General features: G+C 39.5%; 2 protein-coding genes and 1 long non-coding RNA gene across 4 annotated transcripts in view; 1 reads left to right on the forward strand and 2 right to left on the reverse strand.

The window, feature by feature from the left end:
• Nucleotides 1-2,906: 2,906 nt before the first annotated feature.
• Nucleotides 2,907-20,746, forward strand: LOC117237326 (echinoderm microtubule-associated protein-like CG42247). The gene is made up of 16 exons (XM_033501158.1): nt 2,907-3,112; nt 3,902-4,427; nt 4,751-4,928; nt 15,204-15,437; nt 15,522-15,638; nt 16,612-16,843; nt 16,940-17,235; nt 17,422-17,586; nt 17,710-17,805; nt 17,891-18,028; nt 18,102-18,362; nt 18,439-18,696; nt 18,786-18,948; nt 19,038-19,220; nt 19,299-19,394; nt 19,496-20,746. The coding sequence occupies exons 1-16, from the start codon at nt 2,977-2,979 to the stop codon at nt 19,762-19,764; spliced, it is 3,348 nt and encodes a 1,115-aa protein (XP_033357049.1). The 5' UTR covers nt 2,907-2,976; the 3' UTR covers nt 19,765-20,746.
• On the reverse strand, nt 11,470-13,557 carry LOC117237329. The gene is made up of 4 exons (XR_004493991.1): nt 13,067-13,557; nt 12,950-13,001; nt 11,790-11,918; nt 11,470-11,696 (listed from the first exon to the last, which is right to left on the reverse strand). It is a non-coding gene; the product is annotated as an uncharacterized LOC117237329 (long non-coding RNA).
• A 2,004-nt stretch (nt 20,747-22,750) lies between the features above and the next one.
• Nucleotides 22,751-24,532, reverse strand: part of LOC117237327 (probable RNA methyltransferase bin3) — a 3,709-nt gene continuing 1,927 nt past the window's right edge. Inside the window, exons 1-3 of one of the 2 annotated variants that reach the window (XM_033501160.1) lie at nt 23,814-24,532; nt 23,522-23,740; nt 22,751-23,432 (exon numbers count right to left, since the gene is read on the reverse strand). The exon at nt 23,814-24,532 is cut by the window's right edge and continues 583 nt beyond it. In XM_033501160.1, the coding sequence (XP_033357051.1) occupies nt 23,028-23,432; nt 23,522-23,740; nt 23,814-24,532 (1,343 nt within the window). In that variant the 3' untranslated portion in view covers nt 22,751-23,027. The remainder of the gene's footprint in view (nt 23,433-23,521; nt 23,741-23,813) is intronic. The other variant, XM_033501159.1, reaches the window with a different exon arrangement.

A 24,532-nucleotide genomic window follows, 5' to 3' on the forward strand; every position in this document is an offset into this window, starting at 1 on the left:
TCTGATATTAAACGGATATTATAGGATCACAATAATAAATTCTCAGATATTTTACAGGTCTCAAAATGTTTGACAAATATTCTAGTTGGAAATTTTTATACAAAGAGGAGCGTCGGTCGAATGTGTAGTATTAACGTTATCGCTTGTTTTGTTCGACCTTCACGGCGGCCGCCTTCTGTATCTTGTATTTATATCATGCATTCTGCAATTCTTAAGCTTTATGCGGCTAATCATTCTAGTCGCCGTCCGATAAGTCTAGTATTCCTGGCTTGAAGAAATGCAAGCCATCTAGGGATTGTTAAAAAAAGATATTGAGCACGGGAACAAACTGAAGCATGTTGAACAACATCGAGTCGTTTCAACTTAAGTCTTTCGAAACTTCAATTACCAGCATTATCAAATGTTGTCCTAGTTTCTTTCACCTGGTAATCCTATGTCCTAGAATGATTGTTGTTTCTCTTCGTGTTTTGCACTTCTACGATTTAAATTGTTAGTTATTCGATACGGAACATTCTGTTTCGTGCTACTAATTATCAAAGTTTCACTTGACCAACCGTCCACTAGCCGTTATTACGCAAAGGTCGATTTGCGTTATGCGGTTCGAACGTTCTCAGTTAAGATTATAATTGTTCAATATTTATGTATTATTAACGACATCGATGTCGGACATTACACCGATATATGCAAATACGCTACGTTTCTTCTGAAATTTTTAAATGCGAAACAGCCACGCTCCTTCTCAGAAATCGCAATCTTCTGCACGCAAAATACTTATACAATGTATAGATACTTTCCTTCAGGATTTTCCAAAGTCTGCCGCAATATTCTTAATTTTACGAATCTTTACGAAACTTTACGAAATGTCACGAATCTCTGTAAAGCGATGGTGATTATAAATTCCTCTTTTCAGCATTTCCTTATCTGCACGAAATCCCACAAGTTCAATGCCCAGTTATATAATATATATAGATAATATTTATCAGTTTCGTGTATGTTTTTCACCTTAATTCATGTTAATGTTTTTCATCCTTAATTTTTTTTGATTTTGCTAAATTATTTAACCCGTTATATATTAACGCGATACTTTCTTTGAAACCTTTTAAGTCAACTTACAGAATGTCCTTAATGAGTTAATGATCCGTAAATTTTTATCTATTTTATCGACCAATTTCTGTTGACGATATTTCCATCGATTATAGGGGTAGGTGGATGGCGATCTGAACGGAAGACGAGGCTTGCGCGTAGCTTCCTGGTCGCGGTGCAACAAGTTCGGTGCTCGTTTCGCCGGCGACGGTTCACTGACACGGGGCGTCGATGCCGGCAAACGTCGCCGGGCAGGAGAATGGCGACGTGGACAACGACGGCGGCGCCGAGGTAGCGTGGTTCGTGGCTGTCCCTCGGAGCGACACACTTGACGTCGAGACGCCATCGTCGAAGGACGCATGAATATGTATACTATCGCGACTGTCCGGTGTTATCTCGCGTCCAAATGAGACTTGGTGTCGATGGACGATCAATCAACACGGTGTTACGTGCTTTTCTCTTCCTTTATTCCTTTTGCTATCTTCTTTCTTTCGTTAATTTTACATCGAAGTTGGTGATTACAATCTAAAATCCGAGCAGATGGAGTTATTACTTTTTAAACGAAATCAAATATGACTTCTTTTTCTATTCTCTATTTCATCCTTTATAAATTGTGATGAATGGTGACCATGCTGGATGGAAAGATGAAGTGAAAGAAATCGATTGTGGTGAATTTCCGGTGGGTAGACTAGGATAAGTCGATGCGTAGGAATGAATGGAGGAGCTATAGAAAAGGCTACACCCCCGCTGATTCACGATGGACTTCCACGTTTCATCTACATGTATAATTAAATCGATTTATGTTAATTTTTATGGTCTTTACGTACAAATTGTTCTGAAATTTCATATTTTATTTATATAATATAAAATGAGAATTTCTTTATACTCTTTCAAGTTATCAGTTAGTCCTATAATCAGATATAAAGTCCCTTTGATCGAAATTTCCAGCCGCACCTCGGTTTTTGTTATTATTGTGTACCAATTACTGTGCAAAGTTCGTGACCTTAACTCCTCGAGGAATAATCTAGCGTTACGCAACGTAATTACGTGACATTAATCTTAAACCACGTAGTCCACGTTGGGTTCATAACACCGGATCATTAAAGGAACAATTGTGAGAGACTTTGCTTTGGACATTGTTCATGTGCACTTGAAATTTGAGTGTACCTTTTAATCAAGCAAGATGAAGGGAGACGATCGATTGATCTGCAGTGAACTGCAGTTATAAAATAAAAGTGCATCGTAAGCAGGGAGATCGATCGGGAATCCCCGGCAAATCACGCGACACGTGGACGTTCTGCCGGCATATAGGAAGCCCTTTCGTTCCCTATAGTCACTTCTTTGCCGCGCGTTGGCATAAAAAAGTGGAGCCTTGAATCCTCACGGAAGAAACAATTCGACGATCCATCAATTTTGACAGGCAATTTCACGGAGGACGACATTGCAGAAAAGAACGCCGGCTAGTGTTAGTCGATTCTTGAGGTACGCAGAAGTAACAACTCGATCTTGCTCTTGTCATTACTTGAAGTTAAATTATTCCAATTATTAATCAAATTCAAATTAAAGAATCTGTAACGAAGCTTTTAGGGTAACCTAATTAATTTGAATTATCATTATACAGTAAAATTTATGTTTTGTAATTCATTGGTATAATATCGATTCTCTTCCATTTCGCAAAACTTTTTCATAATGGATACTATTGTATATTAACAATCTCTAATATCCAAAATCTTGAAACAACAGAAGGTCTTCAGAAGATATCCCTTCATGAACATATTTGAATAAAAATGCAGACTTTCCTCAGGATTGTTTCGTTGATCCCGAAAGAGCGAGACCGACTGAAAAACAGACAAGAGGAAAAGAGACGAGGTAGAAGGTGTCGGCCTTGCGCCGATGATCGCCGCTGAAAATCAGTCAAGTTTGCGTGCCGGCTCCAGCCTGGGGCAGCTCGAGGAGGCAGCGGGCGACGGAAGTGTGGGTGGCGGCAACGAGGCTGGTGGAGCCGGCGCAACTACTACCTCGGAGCCAGGTGAGAGAGCTAATTATCCAACTTGAGATTGTGATCATCCGAGTATGTGTTCCGGGAACCGGCCACCCAGATCTCCGATCAGATACTCGTGCTAAAAGGTAGCACAACCTCTTATGGCACGTAATAATCGCTCTCCCCGTTCCTGTTATCAGACAGATGAGAGATTTGGTTTGTTGAAATTCATGATGCCATAAGCCACGTCCGAGGCTATAAGTAAAATATTTCTTAAAAAAATTTCAGATTAGAAAACAAATATATTTCACATCTCTGTTCTTTTGTTCTCATAAGATAAATAGTTAACTAGATTTCGCAAGTACATGATTTCGAAAGAACGTGTGCGTTTTATTATCAAATAGTTTAAAAAATGAAATTTAGTAACGAAGAGCTGAAAGGGAATTAAAACATCAAAATAGAAATACAATTGGGTTTCTCAAGGGTCTATGAACGAAACGATTTAGTACCACAAAAGCTTGTGCCGTGGCTTGTACGGCGTCTACCTTCCGGACTACTTCTTGGTCTATACATATGTGTGTATATACCAAACGATATATGTGATTGAGTATTCAATTTTTTCATTTCAATTCACAAGCAAGCCATTGCTCTTCGAAATACTCCTTAGTATATATTTTTTAAGTTTCTGTGGTGATAAATAAAAAAATTTTCTCCTTTGTATCTACCTATGTTCGAATGAAAAATGAATAGTTAGAATTAATGAAAAAAAGAAGAAAAGGAAATCGACAGAAAGTTCATCGACTTTTTTCTGCGATTTTCATCGTTTGTCGTGAACAGATGTAATGAAGAAAGAGGAGCAGGAGGCGGCGCAGAGCGAGAATTCCCTGAAAGAATCAACTGGTTCAGTGGTAACAGTAACTACACCTAGCGGCGTCGGGACGACGGCATCGACGGTGAACGCCAACAACACCACGACGACCAACACGACAGCCGCGACGGCTTCTACGATGCCTGGTGGAGGCGCTCGCAGCGACGTAGAGGAGGAGGAGGAGGAGGAGGCAGAAGAAGAAGAGGAGGAAGACGAAGAGGAAGAGGACGTGGAAGTGGAAGGTGGAGCGGCGCAAGAGGCGGTCGGTGGCGGTCTTCTAGCAAACGAGGGTGGGGGTGGAGGCGGCATGGCCGGCTTCTGGAGGCAGAGTAGACCCTCCAGTCCCCGCATGCCGCCTCCGGAGCAGCCGGAGCACAGGCCTAAGAGCCGACACGAGCCGGCGCCCGCGAGATACAACAACCTCGGTTACTGGAGAGCCAGGAGAGTCACATTTTATAAAAATGGCGACCCGTATTTTCCTGGTATTGAGTTCAGGTAAGCTATTAAAATCTATTTGCCGTTGATGATCGTGTTACGTAGCCTGATCCTTGTCATGTGTACAAAGCGGCGCTTACGCTAGTACCCTTCTTGGGTGCAGGTGGCGTGTCCACCCTTCGTGGCCTTGATTTTAGCCTATGAATGAGATTCTTCCTGCGGCATACAAAAGATACTAGCCGTACAAGCGTGATTCATTCGTTTACCAATGAGATTCAGAGTTAAATGGCATTAATTGTGTAATATTGATGAAACGTTATCGGAAAACGGAAGTTAATTGTGAAAATCGAAGTCGTAGTTCTTATCACAGCGATAACTTGCAGGTTTAAGCCAGGAAGGGACATCGGTTCCCTGGAGGCACTCCTGGATAGGCTGTCCCTGCGAATGGATCTGCCCAGAGGGGCGCGACACATCTTCTCCATGGATGGTGATCGTAAACTCACCTTGGACGAGCTCGAAGACGGTGCCTCGTACGTCGTTTCCAGCTACAAATCGTTCAAGGTAAGCGAAAAGAACTTTCTATTTATAATTCTTTATCTATAATATCGCCAGATGAAATCTTGAAGCTCAGAAACGGCGAGAATTATTAGAAATACATATCATCAGAAAGAAATACTGCTGGGAAGAAGCATTACTTTCCAATCAGGTTACTATGCATGGTGTTTAAGATTGCTTGGAAAAAAGGGTCTTAATCGCCCACCGGCGGAAAAGTGGGTCATTCGATCTGATACATTGCACGAAGAAGAAATAAGGTCCTTAAGACACAGGATCGCGTGTATGTGTAGATCAAATCTGGTCAGGTAACAACAACCCTCCCACCCCCCTTCGAACGAGAGAACCAATCTTATTACGACAGCGATAATTCAACACGTGCAGGGACTTGTGCATGGCGAAAAGTAAATATCCTTTTCTACTTGGGGCATTCGTCGCTTACGTATCGTTCGTATAATTAAAGCGAACCTAGAGCTGGTGTACACATAACACACACTTAATATTCATGAGCCACAGCCTGTGTGCAAGAAGGTGGACGGACGTTAAAACACTGGCGACTTCTACAAATGCGTACTTTGAACGTGTTGGGCACGCGTATACATACAGCTAATGCATACACACGCAGATATCAATAGGAAGCATAATAGGGCTGGCCAGGTCGCGATATAGCAATTTATAAGAAAACTGCGTATATTGCTGTCAACAATCTTTGTGTATCTGGCCCAGATCAGTCTTTAAGCAGGCCACACGCAATACTAATCTGCCTAGTTTACCTAAAAAGAACAGTCACAACGATCATTGTTCTATATCAATCTTCTTTGACAAATATCAAACATTTAAAATTGTATTTTATTCAAGTCAATTCTAAAATGCTTACGTTAATCGCTGCATTATTCAAACGTAGAACGAATCAAGGCCAATTCGAAAGGGATCGTCTACGAGATTCGAAAGTCGAGGGATTGGTTGCAGGGAAAAATTGTCCAATTAACGGCTAAACCTTTCAACTCAATTCGCCTGGAAGGCCACGGGTGTTCATTATTTTTATGAAAGCGCCGATAGGAAGGATTGGATATCATTTATCGTTGCGTCATGCCATGTGAAGGGTGGTCCACGCCCCAACCTAATTTCTAGGTTTTAAGGTGTGACCAAGCCGCTCGTTATACCGTATATCGTATCGTCGCAGTTTCTGCTTTCCTACCTCGGCTTGTGTACGATCCGTTATTTCGATCGGCGTTAGTCTCGTGTTGGGTCAGCCCTTGATCCGACAAAGTGGCTAAAGCTTATGTACGATCCTATCGTACTTATAGCAACCCTCGCATGCCGATTGAAGTCCAGAATCGGTGTTCATACACCCATGACCTATATCCTGGATTCTCATGAGCAATATCTAGACTGAGATTCACCTTGACCTATATCGTAAGAGGTCCAATCGATATTAAGCTCTCTACGAACCATCTTGTTGTTTTTAATCATAGATATCATCTAAAAATTGTAAAAGGAACAATCGAAGGCTTAACGAGATTTATATAAAAAATTGCATCAATAATTCTTCTCCATAAGAATAACTTTGTCTGCATTCGTTTTTAATGATACCGAATCTAATTGTACTAAATCAGTATCAGATACATATTTTGACTATTGTTTACCAAAGCCACGTGGCATGAAAGATCGACGTACGTAGGTGAATCTGCGGTCTTGAGGTAGGGGTGGGAGCGTGTCAACGGGACGAAAAGTGGGAGTAAGTATCACCACAGGGTTGGTTGGAAAGCGGGGTGAAAAGGGCTGGCCAATTGGATCTGCGGTTGCGCACCAGTCCACCCTCTTATGTCGCTCTGGTCCCGTTCAAATGGTACGCCATCCTATTTCGCTTAATGCCTCATTATCGTGCTTCCATGCGTTCCACTCGTCTGCATATTTTCATTCCCACCAAACCAGTCATTAATCCATCTTTCCTCCATGTCGTGATAACGGTTGCGCCTTTAAATGGACTCCAGTTTCTTCACCTCGCTACACGGATGACCCAAATTTCTTTATGGCGCCGCACCACAAAAACTTATCCCGCTGATCTTCGTCAGACTAAAATGTAGGTCGGATGCTCGATCGTTTGCCAGTTAATTCGCTTCCTTCGTGTCGTTCGTGTTTTATGCATTAAGTGATTGTCCACTGTTCAATTGCTTTATATAGGAACTTTATATAATTTAGCCAGGTCGAAGCACATGCAGTTTTTGGTTCTTCCCGTTCCCTCCAAACATTTTACGCTGTTTCATTTTTTCTTTTTTTTTTTTTTTTGTAGTATACATAGTCGAGTTTCTCCAAGAACGTATGAATCACGTTGTGGCATAGGGGGTTAGAGACAGGGTGAGAGGGTAGGTTCGTATTTCCGTTAAGGAGACCGATGCAGGGCTCTCAAGTCGTAGGGCAGCTAGCAAGGGAGAGACCGTATCTCATTGACCGTTGGTCAGTCCCGCAAGGGATCAATAAATACAACGTTCTCCACATAGACGATTCACAAACCGGGTTTCTACCGTTCTGTCTGAAGAAACTTGACGAAGTAGATTAGATATAGAAGTACAGTAGATATTCTCTTAACGGTTCAAAATTTTACCCACCCTGCCTGATAAGTATAATCCATTGTTAAAAAGCGTACAATTAGAAACTAGGATCACGTTATATTTGGAAATTTATGGTTGCATTCGAAATTGCAATGAAATAGTGACGCATGGAAGAGCGATAACATGATGAAAAATTAATGTTGCGGGATAACGGAAATGACGAGGAACCGGTGGAAGATATAGCGTCGATTACAGCCGGCTGTGAGTTGACGCGATCAATTATGTTCTGACCGTCTCTCGCAAAGGCGTTACTACTGCGGTCGGAAGTAACAGTTTATTACTACTGCAAACTTCGGAGCGCAAACGTAATACACACGTACGTGTGACAACCGTTCATCGAAAGGCATCGATGCTATGTGACGACGTCCACCGATTCGGATGTGTGACACTGACATGGAACAGTGACTAGTCGGGCATCGAGGTCTCCGTCATTTTGATTGCCTTTCGGTACGTTTCTTATAATCGTATTTGCATTTTCGTTCTATTCGTATTACCAAAATATTTAAATAAAATTTGAAGAAACGATAAGCAGAATGATGTATTGTACGCTTATACGATTCTTTTTTTCTTGAAAATGTACCTTACGTCGTTTTAGCTTACGACCATTTTTGTATTCGATCTTATCGATTGTATCTAGATTAATTCCACGGATGTATTATAAATTAAGTATAAAAAGCGTCGCCAAAAATTGCCATCCTTCAGGTAGCGTTTTACAATTGAATAATCGCCACGATTATTTCTTTGTAATCGCTAGTGGCACGTTTCGAACGTAGGACGATCCGTCACGCATGTTTCGAGCTCGTTCTTCATTTTCATATCGTGCCGGCTTTCGCCGTGATAACGAGTCCTTTTTCTTTCTGAAATAGTCGGTCGCAGCTACTGTCGTGTGCACACGTGTTCCCTCCCGTAAGTTCATAAGGGATATAACAGCGCTGGAGAGTGTTCTTGAAAGAAATAATTGTTAACTAGTCTGAAATTCATGTCAGCCACCCTCCACCGTGATATGTCACGAACTCTAGCGCCAGAAACTTCTTGCACGTATCTGGCCTATATGCGTCACGAAATCACAAGGAATACCTTCCTAAGAAACGAATAAAATATGTAATTACAAAGAACGGATCGTTGTTGCGTTCTTATGGACGTTTCACGCGAGGCTATTCATGGGACATGTGACATGTAAGGAAAAGATTTTGATAGCTATAATCTCGGTGAACCAAATTTTGTCCTGCTTTTATCGTCTTTGGGCCAACGAAAATATTGCATGCTTGCCTGCAGATTAATTACACGTACTCGGCAAGGGAGAGGGCGAAGAAACGAGGAAGCTAGTCGAAAAATATTTGCGACGATAAACGGACTCCCTTAAGCTCGTAAATTTTTTCGATATCCACCTCCTTTTCAGGTAGTTGTTGTTTTTCGCTCTTCTAGGCTGCATGACTGACGGCAGTCCACTTTAATTGACATTATTACGTCGATCCTGTAAGCGATATACCTTGAAGCGATATACTTATCGAATAATTACGCGAACATTCGATCTGATTCCAACTGATTGTAGAGTTCGAGCTGGAGAGTTCTTCATCGAGCTTCTTATTTCGTTTCGCGCTTTTTTATTTTTGACTAATACCTCCTTGCGTTTAAATCAGCTTTTACAGATGTAGAAGCTTAAGTATACAGGCTGATATTTAATTACACGCTATTTCTTCTCTGGTCAAATTTATAGCATAAAATGAGAAAAAGAAGTTACTCGAAAATATGACTTTTAGTGACCTGATTTTCAAATTGCGATGTAGAAAAAAAATGAGGATAGTTTAATTAAGAAAATATACGGCGAGACATATGTCTACATATTAAATAGGAATGTTAATGCAATTAATAGTAAGTATAAGGTAGTTCCACGCAACGGTAAGTTCCTTCTAATTATCTCCGTAAGAAAAACTCCTGGACCTTCTTCTCGACATATCGACATGCAATTGAACGATCCGCAAAGCGGAAGGGGACGTGTAAGTGCGAATTCAAAGTGGTCAGAATGTTGCTCCGTTACCTACTTTCTTTCTCCCCTCTTCCTCCCGTTATCATGAAACACGCAGATTCGTGTTACTATTCGCATTGTAATCCGTGGCTTGGATCATTTATCGCTGGTTGTCGCGCTGAATATGTATGAGGTTCGAATTCGAAATAAATGAATTTCGGTAAGGGTCGATTAAAGAGGAGCATTTCAAGAAAACCGGTCGCGATCCGTCGTTCCCTCCGGTGCGTATTACACCAATCCACACACGTTTTCGCCACATGACGTGTATACCTCGATCGACGATATGTAAATCACTGCGGCATCCCGTCTGTATGGTATTCGTTGCCTTTTGACCAGACTGCCTGCACGCTTGTCGCAGAACATTCGCAGGACAACTACCCTGTGTGTTAAACCTTCTCTCACTCCGTATAGCACGCTCGCTCGTCACGCACTCCTGTAATATATGTCAATTACGATTTCAACTTCTTGCATGCATAAGTAGCCCCGACAACCCTCGATTTTCTTCTAATAATGTACAGAATGAAACAAAAGTAATGCAATTCTAAGTTCCAATACATCAGAACAGTAGAAAGGAATGATAGAAGAATTCTGTGATATGTGATATTAGTAACAGAAACCCATATAAATTAATTTATTTCCATGATACATTATTATATTATTTTCAAACTATCCTGCAAAATATATTTCAAAAGATTTCAGAAAGAACCTTGATCTTTCTCTTACTGAATCTTGATAATCAATCTACTCTAAAAGTTGCAACCATTTTTATTTTAGGAATGAAACTAGGTAGTTTTCAAAGCGTCAGGACCAGTCTTCTTTTAACTATATAGAAATTATAGTAATTCATCAAAGCCCTGCTTAATATATCAAATATTAAGTAATTCGTAGATGATTGAGCGGAACGCTTTTGTTCTATTGTATATCGAGCCTATGTGGGCACTACGATACAAACAGTCGTAAGTTGTGGATGATCTTCATGTGAGCAATTTTTATATTAACGTCTTAAACAAAGTGCACGAAGCTAATTTAGGCAACGATCGTCGCGAAAAATCAGGGTTGTGTATACGCCACACGAGATTACTGATACGGGAAGAAAAAAAATGTTTCGTGTTAATCGGCCGAATTAACCCAACGATCGCCGCGCAAACAGCTTATCGATGCAGCGAGCCTTATCACCTGCCAATTATAGTGCCGCGCGCGTGCATTGAATGCCATGTGGAAACTGTTGGAAAATGGAAATACATTTTTTCTCACCACAAATTCGTATCAATTTTATATATAAAATACATAGCGTATTATTTTTTATCAGAATGATAGTCAACGCTCTTTCCTAACTAAAATATTCAATTCGAGTAATCGAATTAGTGTTGCAAATGATAATTTATAGCCAGTGACCTGGCGCCAAAGGTTAAGGGTTGGAGTACAGTGAAGCGACCTTTCAACGGTCCTCGCTCTCTTATCAACAAGGTAAACGGTTAAGACGGATATTCACCCTGTTGTACGTTGCGAGCTAGTGTTCCAATGTAGATGAGAAAGTCAAACTCAATATCCTGTCCTGTTGTTCTCTGCGAAGGGATACATTCATGTGAAAGGCAAATAATTTTCTCCTAATAAATTATGCAACGAATAAAAAATATAAGATAAAAAATATGATGGTTAAAATATTCTTAATAATCTCTATAGGCTGATATTCTTGACAGGATACTTGGTTATAGCGTAATCGATTGTAGAATATGCAGGATTTCATTTTCATTGAAACTGGAGGTCACGGTTAATCGAGAAATTTCGATCTTTAATACCTGAAAAGAGATCGAATTACTCGAATCATGTGGCAGATTTTTTACAATACGTACAAATAAATATTTAGGTCGAACGTAAAATTCTTGATAACGTAAAAGTGAAAAATGAAAGCCACAAAAATTCTACTATTTATCAATTTGATTGCGTAAATATTGTGCAGCATGAATTGTTGTATCAGAAAGATGAATCAACGGGGTACATGACCGCGTAAATGCGTGAAAAGGTTAAGGGTTGTAGCACCCATGGTGAACCCAGAGTGTGCACCCACGCATACTTTCGTTGCGCCTTCCATCCGATCGCATACCAACAGCCGGAAGATTGTTGCACCGTGACCTTGGCCTTGCAAACAAACATATGCGTTGACTCACACATATTGCAGTTCGCTGGCAAATCGTAATTTATGGGGACAGCGTCATAAATTACTATACGAACCAGCTAAACTCCTCGTGAATGGACTCTCGTTTCTTCTTTCTCTTTTCTACTCCTAGTTGCCTTGTTTTTTTTTCCAGCCACACGATCGAAATGGCTATTTCATGTTACAACGTCGTGCAAACTGTTCACCTGAAACGTTGGAATCTATAGATTATATAAGTACCATATTACATAGAAAAAACAATATTGTTTCAAATTATTACGACATCCGCTTGAAATTATGAAAATTGTTTTTTCAAAGCAGGGTACATAATATTTGTGAACTTTCGTTTCATCTAGCGGCAAATACTTATAATTATGAGAAATAGATCTTTCTACGACGTTGTGCCTTGGACGTCGATGAAGGGGTGTATTTTTAGTTTGTAATTTATTAATAGACACCTTCGTGAGCAGCGAACCTTACGAGGTTCGTTTCGATGGAAGAGATTGTGTAAGTCGTTCTGATTTCAAGCTTGCTTGGAGTCGATCAGATTGCGGAAACAAAGTTGACCCGTAAACTGGTTTCGAGTCTAGTCGAACAGTAAGCTTCGACAGTGATATAAGAAAGTAAATAATAAAGACTGTCCGGTAGCCTTGGACAGAATTCATGGAGTTCATTAAGATTCTAAACACGTTACAGATTTCACTAGCGATGGTGTTTATATACAATAATATTCCTTATTCTATAGTGGAAACAATCACTTACTGATATATGAGAAATTTATAAAATTTTATTTGTTACACTGATAGTATGTATCTGTGTATTTAACATAGATATAATTAACGAAAATATAAATTAAATATTAAATTTAAAATTTGTAAATTAGTTATTTTAGAAATATATTTCATCGGAATTAATAACGTTACCAGATAATTCGTGAAATCTACGGATTTCCAATCGATCCTTCCCAAATTATTGCTGCTGATTCATACCACAAAAAATTATATATCTTTTCACTGTCCAAATGTTCTCCTTTTAAAGCTCGTGCCTCGAGTCCATTAAGCGTCTTAGTCACGTTGTCATGAGTATTTATTGTATATTATAAGAACAATTTGAACTTGAACTGTCTTTAATCTTTGTTATGACGTCTTCGAACATCTTTTAAGCATACGTGCATCTCGAAGTGTAATTTCTTAAAAAGCTAATAATTTTCGAGAAAAGAAATCACTGAATGGCTTACCTATGGGTTAAGCTTACGTCACGGAGGGTGCATTACCGGTAGGGTTGCTCGCCTGTGTGAGAAAGAGAGAGTCGTTTAACCTTCACCTTGTGTTAATCTATGCTTCCATTATCATACCAATCCCATCAAAGCTGGCATTGCATTGCAACTGCACGAGGATGAACGCGTACACATCCATCGGTCGATTGAGTTATCTTTTAATGATGAATTTCTCTGAAACTTGTTTGTATCATTGTTTGGGTCGCTTAATACAAAGATTAAATTAATACAAGGTTTAATACAAAGAAAAATAAGAACTATCTGTGGAATGATTGAATTGCACGATTTTATGAAATTTTGTTATTTGCCACTGATAAATTTGGAAAGATCTCAAGTATAGCAAACGATTGCAAGGTCATCGAATCTCTGGCATTCTGCCGGCAGCAGCGTGCGTGTCTCGAATTCATAAGTCGGTTTATTACACTATTAGCCTCGTTAAGGTTTTTTTCATTGCCTCTCTGTCTCACTTGAATATTGACCTCATTTAGTCAACAAGGATAATTGGTCCTATACGATGTTACTTCTTTTTTCATTCGGCACGCCGCTGTATCAGGGCGTGGACGCCTTTAATTCCAAAATATGCTTTCAGCCTCATTTCCTACCGCGAACACTCATTTCCGAACGTATATCCTCATTAACAGGTGTCCATCAAGCTTCCATTTAACAAAATTTCCACTCGTCCATCATAATATACCATCATTTGTCGACAAATCATGACACAGGCAAAATTACATTAGAACTATACTTTGTAACAATCAACTGTATGCAAGAACCTTGTTATATATAAAATCACATACACGTGAGATGAAGATAAAAAAAAATAGTGCACCTGTAGTATATTACCTTTAAGTTGCTTATAAAGTATTCTTTATGATATGCAAAAGATAAAAAGCCATATAAGAAAAAAAAAGCGATAGAAATATAAAATTTTGTACGATATAACATAAAATCTTTATGAATATAAAATTACCAACGACTAGTTTATTAACGTGTTAACTACAATTTTCCATACTTCGATAGATCTTCGATTTAAGACCAGAAAATAAGTCAATGACTAAAAGACTTCTAAAGATTTTTGCATTTCTTCGAACGTATAGTGAATCCAAACTTTTGATCAGCAATCTACGTGTCGCACGATTTGGTGAGTTATATACTCTCAAGTACAGGGGATGGCTGTTTGGCCTTGAGACGCGATGGCTCTCCTAGAAAGCGGAGGGGGAGGGTAGGGGATGTTGCAGCCAGGGGGTTGGTTCTCCAGCCCAATGAGGCAGTACACACCCCGCCTCCAGTTGTCCATCGAACACAGTTGAGGTTGCACCTAGTGGCACAACCTTCTCACGGCCCTCGTTTGCTTTGGACACCACGTTTTCATTTGTTCCGATCGTAGTTCCCTTTGCGATCAACTGCTGCGATTACAAGGCGTCGCCTTTTTCTCAGAAGTTTTCCGTTCTTTTTTACGAACCCGTGTCGTTCATACAATTATAGAGTCAAATTAAAGTCTTCCAATCTACGAAGTACAGTTGTATGATTGAAACAGAAGAAATAACAGTCTGTTACATGCGCGACTGTTTCTAAGTTCTCGAAATAAAATTTTTCCATCTGTTATATAAGGTATTATTAGAAGAATTAAAAAGATTAAAGAAGAACTAAGGGTTACTGTGTGCAAGTGATGGAAAAGAATGTGAACAAGCAAGGATAAAGTTTACTGTTCAGTGAAGAACGTTCTCTAAGGACTGTGAATATCGTTGAGTGAGACTACAGTGATCTAGGTTCACCATTGAGTCGGCAAGTTCCTCGTCCCGCTCGGACTTGGAGCCGGACTTTGGCGCCGGCGGAGACAAGGCGGACTCTTATAGCGACTCCGAGCTAGAGTCCTGTAGCCCTAAATCCTGGGACGGCTGCGACAGTTTTGTCGTGTTGATGAGCGATTCCTTTGAAGTTATATCGCTGCCGGCCGATATGTTGCAGGTCCTCCAAATCCTAATCAGATTCTATATATTAATATTAAATTATAGTGGGTGAAACAAATATAGTGAGGCACTTTGTGATATAAAGTGTTAACAATTAAAATGAATATTTAAACCTTAAAGCCACTAGCATAGTTTCACTATATTTATTTAACCAATCATACGCCAGTGCCGTTAGAAATAATTAATGGAATTACTTGAGGTTTTCACGACTTGTTTTTAACTTATTATCTAACTTGGAATAATAGCCGGCCAGCTACGGAAAGAAAAGCAACACCTGGTACACGAGTCCTACTGGCGGAGGTAGCAGAGGTGGAGCAAGCGTTGGAGGTGGTGTCGGAGGATGGCAAAGTAGACCACCAGCGGTGGCGAGTCTTAGCAGGAAAGCTTCCATCACCGACGAAGCACCACCTCCTGGCGGTGGAAAGCCTTCTTCGGGACGTGTCATACGAATCGTTAACAACCATGACCATACAGTGCAGGTAGTAATTACAAAGCACACCTAAAACGTATTTCAAATTTCTTTATATTTTTCTTTTTTATGAGTTACAACTAATCGATTTCAGTGTCGAGTCTTGTTGAACCTCCGTACTTCGCAACCGTTCGAAGAAGTGCTGGAAGATCTTGGACAAGTATTGAAAATGAATGGGGCCAAAAGAATGTTCACAGTTTCAGGTCAAGAGGTAAAATACTGCAATAGAAATAAGTACTGTAAAAATTCACGTGAAATACAATAAAAATCCGTGGCCGAAATTGTCGAGAAGGATGACGTACATCGTGATCGATTGGTGTACGTTCGTGAACGGCCGAAACGTGGGCGACTCGAAAGTTTATCAGCGATTTATGCAAATCGAAGACATTGGCTCGGCATCGTACTTATAAAATCTGCTTGAATAATGTTTGTCCATAAATATGCATGCGATGGTGGGGGTAGAAGCGTCGAAACGAAGCGTGACGATATCGGGGTCGACTTCTTTACAATAAATGGAATAGGGTCGTTGATTAACTCTCTTTTCAATCGCCTCCGAACGATCTTTTTATTATACTCAAAAATATCGTTGATAATCAGGGAATAAAACTCCTGAAACAAGAAATAGGTCATTAAGCGATACAAACAAAATTCCGCTTCAATAGATACTGAAATTCACATCTTGTTAATGCAAAAAGATAGCAGATGGAAGTAAGATATTATTATTCCTGCTTCTCATCGTTGCATGTTATTTTAATCATTTTTGATTCAAGTTTCACAACGTCATAGCAGATTACACGATTATACGTTCTGGTGATCGCGGCCGTTGTAAGTCGGTTGGAGGCTCGTGGGAAAAAAGGTCAGAGATCCATCTTTCCAGGTCACGACCGTATATGAATTTCAAATTGACCAATTTTCTTTAGCGAGCATTCGACTACCTTATGCATCATCGTGTATACACCCTGTGACGTCTACGTCAACAGTGACGTTCGCGACACGATTCCGACACGGGAACAAGATGTGTCTAGGTTCATTCATTTAGACACCTACATTCCTTCCTCGCATTTGTTTTTACCAATACCGCATCCTTAGAATTTATAATCAAGCATAATTTTTTAAAGACAATATTAAAAACAAAACCATAATTTTTCATCTGTTTCTAAATTAAATGATTATACCGTTAACAGGTAAGAAGCTTCTCGCAACTAAGGAACGAATTCGCTGACGTGGATACTTTTTATCTGGGTACTGGGTCGGGGATGGGTATAGCTGGTGCTGTTACCGCATCCCCAGCAAGAAGATCCAGATCACGAGGACCACCTACTGTGGTCGAGGATATCGGCCGTCAAAGACGAGCTCGTAGCAAAAGCAGACCACGCGCTTTGTATGCCCCTGATTCAGACGTCGTCCGAGTAAACGGTTCTCCATATCGCTCTTCGCTTATCCATTATGTACACCGACTATCTAATTGTAAATAACGATATTAAACGAGCACATTACGCTCTTTCTAAATAGATTATAGCGTTGTCGAGGTATTGCGAGACGAACCAGCTAGAGTGACTATTCGAGGATTGAGACGATCCTTTTATCCACCTTCCCACCTGCCACCGGTGGACAATTCTCCGCCGGATAAGAAGCTGCAACTTGAATGGGTTTACGGATATCGGGGCACCGATACCCGAAGAAATCTCTGGGTTCTACCGAGTGGAGAACTTTTGTACTATGTCGCTGCCGTGGCTGTTCTCTTTGACAGAGAGGAAAATGCACAACGGCACTATGTGGGCCATACGGAGGATATTACGTGCATGGAGGTATTATTGTTGGTTTCAGTTGGGACTTTAACTGGATTATAATCGATCGGAAAGATATTACGGGAACCTAAAATAGATCAGACGTTAAAATCAAAAAACGTAAAAAGATAATTTAATATCTCCGGAATTTTAAGATCGAATAAGTGTGATTAAATATTTCAACGTATTCGCTTAATGTATATGTAGGTTCACCCAAGTAGAGAGCTGGTGGCATCCGGACAAAAAGCTGGTAGACACAGAAAAGCGCAACCACACGTTCGCATATGGTCAACAGAGACTCTGCTTACTCTGTACGTGTTCGGAATGACTGAGTTCCAGATGGGCGTCTCCGCGTTAGCATTCTCTCAACTGGTAAAATATCACACCCAAATGCACGCATACGCGATACTAATGTACTAACATAACGTGAACCTAAATATCGTATAAAAAAGAATTGAACAACGAGCACATTTTTATATGATTCTCGGTGTACAGAACGGGGGTAGTTATGTATTAGCGGTTGACGCTGGCAGGGAGGCGATACTCTCAGTGTGGCAGTGGCAATGGGGCCATTTGTTGGGTAAAGTGGCGGTAAGCTTTTCTCCACCTACTTCGCGCACGCTACAATGTCATGATCATATATCATAATGTCCGTGTGTAATACCAATTTTTATAGACCATGCAGGAGGACTTAACCGGTGCAGCTTTTCATCCTCTCGACGACAATCTGCTGATTACGCACGGTAGAGGTCACTTGACCTTCTGGAATCGGCGGAAAGACGGTTTCTTTGAAAGGACGGACATTATCAAACCTGTACGTTGCAATGTGAAGTAAACGTGTACTCGTCTATTTGGAGCTACTTACTGATTCTGGTTTTCCATTTAAGCCGTCCCGTACGCACGTGACTAGCATCCAATTCGAGCAAGACGGAGATGTCGTCACGGCAGATAGCGACGGTTTCATCACCGTTTACTCCGTGGATGCGGATGGTGCATACTTTGTACGAATGGAATTTGAGGCGCATAATAAAGGCATTAGCTCACTTGTTATGCTATCAGAGGGAACGTTGCTCTCTGGTGGAGAAAAAGACCGTAAAATCGCCGCGTGGGATTCTCTTCAGAATTACAAACGTATCACGGATACTAAAGTATGCGTGTAACCTAGATTTTAATTAATAGTCAAGTATTATATGTTATGCTATTTCTGAATATTACATTACATAGTTACCAGAGGCAGTAGGAGGTGTGCGAAGTATCTATCCTCAGAGACCAGGAAGGAACGACGGAAATATTTATGTTGGAACTACCAGGAATAATATTTTAGAAGGTTCTCTTCAAAGAAGGTTTAATCAAGTCGTGTTTGGCCATGGAAGGCAGTTGTGGGGCCTTGCTGTGCATCCTGACGATGAAGTGTTCGCTACTGCGGGTCATGATAAGAATATTGCTCTTTGGCGCAGGCATAAACTCTTGTGGACGACGCAGGTATTAATTTAAACCTTCAAATTTTCACATTCAAATAAAAATTGTTAAATCTTAACTAAAATTCAAATTCAAATGTAACGTTTGTTTAGGTCGGTTTCGAGTGCATTTGCATAGCTTTCCATCCTTTTGGAGTTGCCCTTGCCGCTGGTTCTTCTGAAGGTCATCTCTTGGTCCTCGCCGCAGACACAGGGGCAGCTGTAGCAACCCTTAGAGTTTGTGGTTCACCTTTATCATGCATTGGCTATAATCCAAGTATGATACACATATAAAACATGATTACATATTTGTATATTTTTGTACGTTGATTATAAAAGATATAAGATTCTATTTTTGTTGAACAGCGGGAGAAATCGTGGCAATGGGTTCTCAGAATGGTAGTGTATATCTCTTTAGAGTATCTAGAGACGGATTCTCGTACAAGAAGAGTAACAAGATCCGCGGAACGCAACCATTAGTGCAGCTCGACTGGAGTTCCGATAGCAGATTTCTCCAGACTGTTACACAGGACTACGACTTAGTATTCTGTAACGTTGCTTCTTTTTATAATTAAATTAGCTTTAAGCTTTAAAGAGAATAAATATAACTTAAAATACATTTTTCAGGGGATGTGAAAGCCTTATCATCGGAGAAGAGTCCATTAGTTATGAAGGACGTGAAATGGTACACGCACAACTGCATGGTTGGATACATGGTATCTGGTAAGTATACGCAAGTTCTGTAACAGCAAAAGCAACACTGTACATTATTATTATTACAGTTTCAGGATTATTAAAATAATATTTAACAATACTATTTACAGGAATGTGGAATAATCGTTACTATCCGTTAACGACTGTTCTAACTACGTCAAGTAGGTCAGCAGCTCATGACATGTTAGTCAGTGGTGATGCAGAAGGCTATCTGAGACTTTTCAGGTATCCATGTACCAGTGCTAAGGCCGAATACGTCGAAGAAAAAGTGTATAGTTCCCTAGTGGCCTGCGCCAGATTTCTCTACAACGATCAGAATGTCGTCACTGTCGGTGGGACCGACGCTGCGCTCATGCTTTGGGAACTAGTCGACGAGTAGATAAAAGGACTACCTCTTGTTATAAATTTTGCCTTTGTCTTCAATAGTCTGGTAACTAGACTATTAACGCGATTTGTACAAAATCGCGATGATTCGTTCCATTGTGAAACTTTTTTAATACCAATGAACAAACGCGACAAACGTTTATCTTCTTATCATTGCGCTGAATACAGTTCAGTAACATGCGTTCAGCAGTTCGTCCTCAGCGAAAGAATTGAACGGCTGAGTTGATACTTAGCAAATTTTGCAAACGTTTTCATTCAATTGATTCGATTGCCAAGCATGTTTTTTCCGGCGATAATGTGTTCGTCGTTTATTGTCCAATATCCAACCTGAAAAGCGTTAAAACTGTCTGGCATGTTTATCTGTGGCCTCACTTTTGTGTCGATGAATCTTTCTAGAGACAAGGAGACATTTTTCACGTTTTAAGTATAGTTTCATGCAGCAGCAACGCAGTTCGCGCTTTACTCCCTGAAACGTTGAAAGAAGTAGTTTGATATTTGTAAACGAAAGGAAGATAAGATCTACTAAAAATATATTGCATCGCTCGACTGTCTTGAAGTTAAGCGTCTTGCAGGTGCAATACATTCACTTTTTACATCCGTTACCACATCATAGCATCTTGTGAATTTCTCCAAGACATTCACCTCCACGAAATAATCCGTACACGATGTTTTCAATTATTTTTACTTCTTAAGACCAACATTTGACCAGAATTTCTCATTACATGTTTAAAGATCGGAACTTCTGCTATCGACGATAGTAATAGCGAAGGACAAGAATCTATCTTCCCTTCCTTCAACTGTTTTGCCATTGTCGTATTACGACTTCTTGTATGCATTTATGATAACAGCGACAAACGATAATGTTATCACGCTACAACGATGCAATACATTACTAAAGTCGTAATGAAAGCAATACAAATAGGCACACGTTATATGTGTATCCAGTAGGAGTATAAAAGAAAAAGAAGCAAAAAAAAGAAACAATATGTGCACGTTCAGGAGCGTGCAATTTTTGAGGCGCTGGCGCCCCTTGGTAGATTTTAAGTAATGGAGATAGATTTAAACAGAAATTGAGATGAAGATGATAAATATTACATGCACCTTTGTGCCGGGACGATGGTCAATTCGTTTTTCTTTTCATTATTTCGAAGATTTTAGAGAAAATGCTGTTGCGGGTCAACGCGTCTCTCCGTCGATTCTCCCTTTTGTTCACACCCATTTCTAGAGAAAACAAATTGATGAAGTATAGGGAAAAATATACAGAGTTTAAACGATATGTTACTATTACAGAAATATATATTATATATATAAATATATACATATAGTAGTAGATGCAAATGATAACACGAGAATCTCTCATGTTAGCAAGCTATGCTCGGGATCGTCACTGCCATGGCATCGAGTTCGAAATTTTTTCACAGCCTGCATGCTTCGAAATACTGCTTTCTCTGAGAGAGAGCAGAGATCGAATCTATTTCAGGATACTGATCACCGTGAGCCTTTATCCGAACCTTTAAACGAACTCTTATCGACGATTCAAACCTGCTTTTGCGTTCTATTATTTTATTATGTATTCAGCGAATATCAGACTACACTTGTTACTTTTCTAAGGAAATTTGAATATATGAACTTTGCGATCATTTTTAGAAAGAAGTTGAAGTATCTGCGAAAGTAAATAAATTCGTATATTATAAGAATCATTGTAAAAAAAATGTTTCAATCGCAGGCGGAACTGAATTTTGCTCTTCGATGCGTCCTGAAACAAAAACGAAAAGGATTCAAACGATCCCTCAAATCTTTAGCATAAAATCGTAACAGTGTAGAAAGCTATCTTACTACAATAAATTCTGCACATTAGATATAAAATGATTGAATCGTTACTATTAACTATTAGACGTATTCTAAAAATAATGAAAAATTTTTTTTACTACAGGTAATCAGTAAGAGTAAAGTATACACAACTAGTAACTCAAAGCGATTCTTTATTATTAATAATTTTATTTCTTACACTATGAGTGTTCTTGGTAAGCGTCTAAGTGGTTCATTTTCCTTTCATCCTCTCAAACGTAACACGTCCACGTCTCCTTTCCTCCTTTGAAACATCTTTCTCTCATTTTTTCACATCGAACTTCGTATCGCATAGCTATTCAAGGATAGAAAGGTATGAACGTGCCGGCCGCATTCGTGTTCAAAATGTCTATGCGCTACGAAAAAACAGCTGCTTAAAATTCAGCCAAATAGAAAACAGGAACAAATACATAAAAAAATGTAAACCAGTACAATTTATATCAGAAAAAAGCCAATTACTAATTACTGAACAATTTCCTTATCGTGTTTTCCAATGCTTAATCGCTTTATTTCACGGGACGCCATACTCTACCTGTGATGATTTATTATTCAGTTTCATCATCAGTTTAAATCGTGATAAATGCGTGCAAAGTGGTTATTTTATAAATGGAACTTGAACAAAAAATGCGTATAATTACAATTGGAGCGCATGAAACATACTCGAACAGAAATGTTTCGCGGAACGTGCGAGAAAGTTTTGAATTGAAAACGAAGTTTCGTTTTGAACTACGAAGTTACTGTCAAGTGATTATTCCATTCTTCCTCTATGATATACAGACTAGATAATACAAGAAGGAAAGCCACCCGTACGTCCGTGTTTTGGAAGCTTTTGCCGTGTTTTCCTTTTCTCTTTTTTTTTTTTTTTTGTCTCTAGTATTAACAATCGCGCGCTTGATCTTTTTAGACACAAGTATCAGCTGTTTTTATCCATTGTCCTTCCTCTATTCCTATAAAGTTTTATTTAAGCCGAATCTGTAATGACTATTTCACGTTTTATTTTTGCTTCAAAATGAATAAAATTTAACTTAATTTGTATACATTATACATTGTATACATCTGCTAAGGACTGGTGTCTTAAAAATATAATTCCTTGACATAAATATAACATAATATAATAAATACATAATATAATTTATTACATTATTGAAAGTAGAGGAAAATAATGAATAAACAACTGACACGTGCGTTGTAGAAGACCTTATAATACGGTCCTACAGCGCCGCGGAATCGAGGTACGACGAGAGGTTGTTAATCCCCTCTGAAGACAGGCTCTAAGCGCAGCGCGGGGGAGCTCTGTGTTGTATTCCATTGAAATTCCCAGAGCTTCCTCGATCGCGCCGTGGTAGCCCACTTTAGAGGTTTTAGCCGGTAGGGATCCGGCACTATCTCGCAACCTCCTCATCCACATGATTAAGTTAGATTGTCGAACTTTTTCCTCTCTTCATCCTTTCGCTCCTCTTCTAATTTTCTTCTCTTTTCATCATTTCGTTCCTCTTGTAATTCCGCCATCTCCTCATCTTCTTGTTTCTGTCCCAATTCTCTTCTCCCTTCATGCTGTTGCTCCTGTTCCAATTCTCTCCTCTCTTCAATCTCCCCTTCTTGTCGTTTTGTTACATTTTTCACAGAATTATCAGATCTCTCTTGCGATAGGCCAGCTTTGGTGAACAAATGGATCGGCCGTTGGAATCCTTTCGATGGATGTGGAGGTATCGATAACACCTCACATTTGGAAAAGCCAACTTCAGAAGATAAGAGATACTGCGTGAAACTATGCGGTCGAAATTCAATACTCTCATAATTCTTATATATCCGTTCCTATAGCAAGAAAACAAAGTAACATATATCAATTTTAGGATAACATAATGATTAAATATACCTTTTAAAACAAGTAGGGAAATACTTACTGTAAGATTTTTTTTCTTGGTATAACTACTCCAACCTTGAGGTTCTAGTAATAAAACTCCGCCGGGGCGTAATTGTGCGTACATACGCCTAAAAGCCTGTTTTAAACCTGCATCTCCGAAATTCAAGTGTATCCATTTAGTTATCGACAGACAAAGAATTGTGTCGAACTGCGGCTGTTCTGTACATAATAGTGAATCGTCCTCGAGCACGTAATTACCCTAAAAATAAATATATTAAAATTTTTTAGAACTTAAATTTACGTGATATAATATGTGTAATTTAATACAATACCTGTACAAAAGTGACATTGTAAGGGAAACCTCTGTGACTTTTATTCTTTGTGAAACCTGGAATGTCAACTGGACCATAAATGATTGGCATAGATATTGGAAAGAAGTTTACATCTTGGTGATCACTATCCTCGTTACCAGCAGGAGACTGTGCACAATTGACATAATGTTTAATATTTTTTCGAGCTATATTGATGAGTGTTCTATCAATATCTATACCAGTTACACTGCGGGCAGAGAAATCTCTTGCAACAGAAAGAGTAATATGACCAATGTTGCAACCAATGTCTAATACATCTTTGTCAATAAATAAATATTTGTACTGTACAAATACCGTCAGTCTTGTATCCATATCATTATGAGAATTACGGTATCCATAATACCTGTTGTAATTTCCATATTGATAACGAGCATCTTTCTCTCTGAACCTGGGCATTGTTTGTTTCTTCTTCTTATCTTGACTTGGCCTATGCAGTGGTCTAGTCTTCCAACCTCCAGGTTGTGGAATTACAGGACTGACAATTTTATCTTTAACATCCACTTTCCTTAACCTTTTGTCTTTTGGTTCCTCTAAACCTTTCAAACGTAATTTATTCTTGTCTTTCTGTGAACTTTCTGGTTTTGTCTCTTTAGGCTGACTGGATGAATTAGTCGGTGATGAATTCAGTGGTGGTTGTTGTTGCTCTGCCACAATATTGTCTAGAACACTTTGTTCCGTGG

This window comes from Bombus vosnesenskii, unplaced genomic scaffold (assembly GCF_011952255.1).
Source record: "Bombus vosnesenskii isolate JDL3184/JDL3185 unplaced genomic scaffold, Bvos_JDL3184-5_v1.1 scf7180000013370, whole genome shotgun sequence".
Taxonomy (NCBI): Eukaryota; Metazoa; Arthropoda; class Insecta; order Hymenoptera; family Apidae; genus Bombus; species Bombus vosnesenskii.

What these genes read in the sequence shown, in the direction of transcription:
- LOC117237326 (XM_033501158.1), top strand. Translation starts at nt 2,977, where the DNA reads ATGATCGCCGCTGAAAATCAGTCAAGTTTGCGTGCCGGCTCCAGCCTG. An exon ending in AACTACTACCTCGGAGCCAG is followed by an intron (nt 3,113 to 3,901) that starts GTGAGAGAGCTA and finishes TGTCGTGAACAG; the next exon opens with ATGTAATGAAGAAAGAGGAG. An exon ending in GGACTACGACTTAGTATTCT is followed by an intron (nt 19,221 to 19,298) that starts GTAACGTTGCTT and finishes TACATTTTTCAG; the next exon opens with GGGATGTGAAAGCCTTATCA.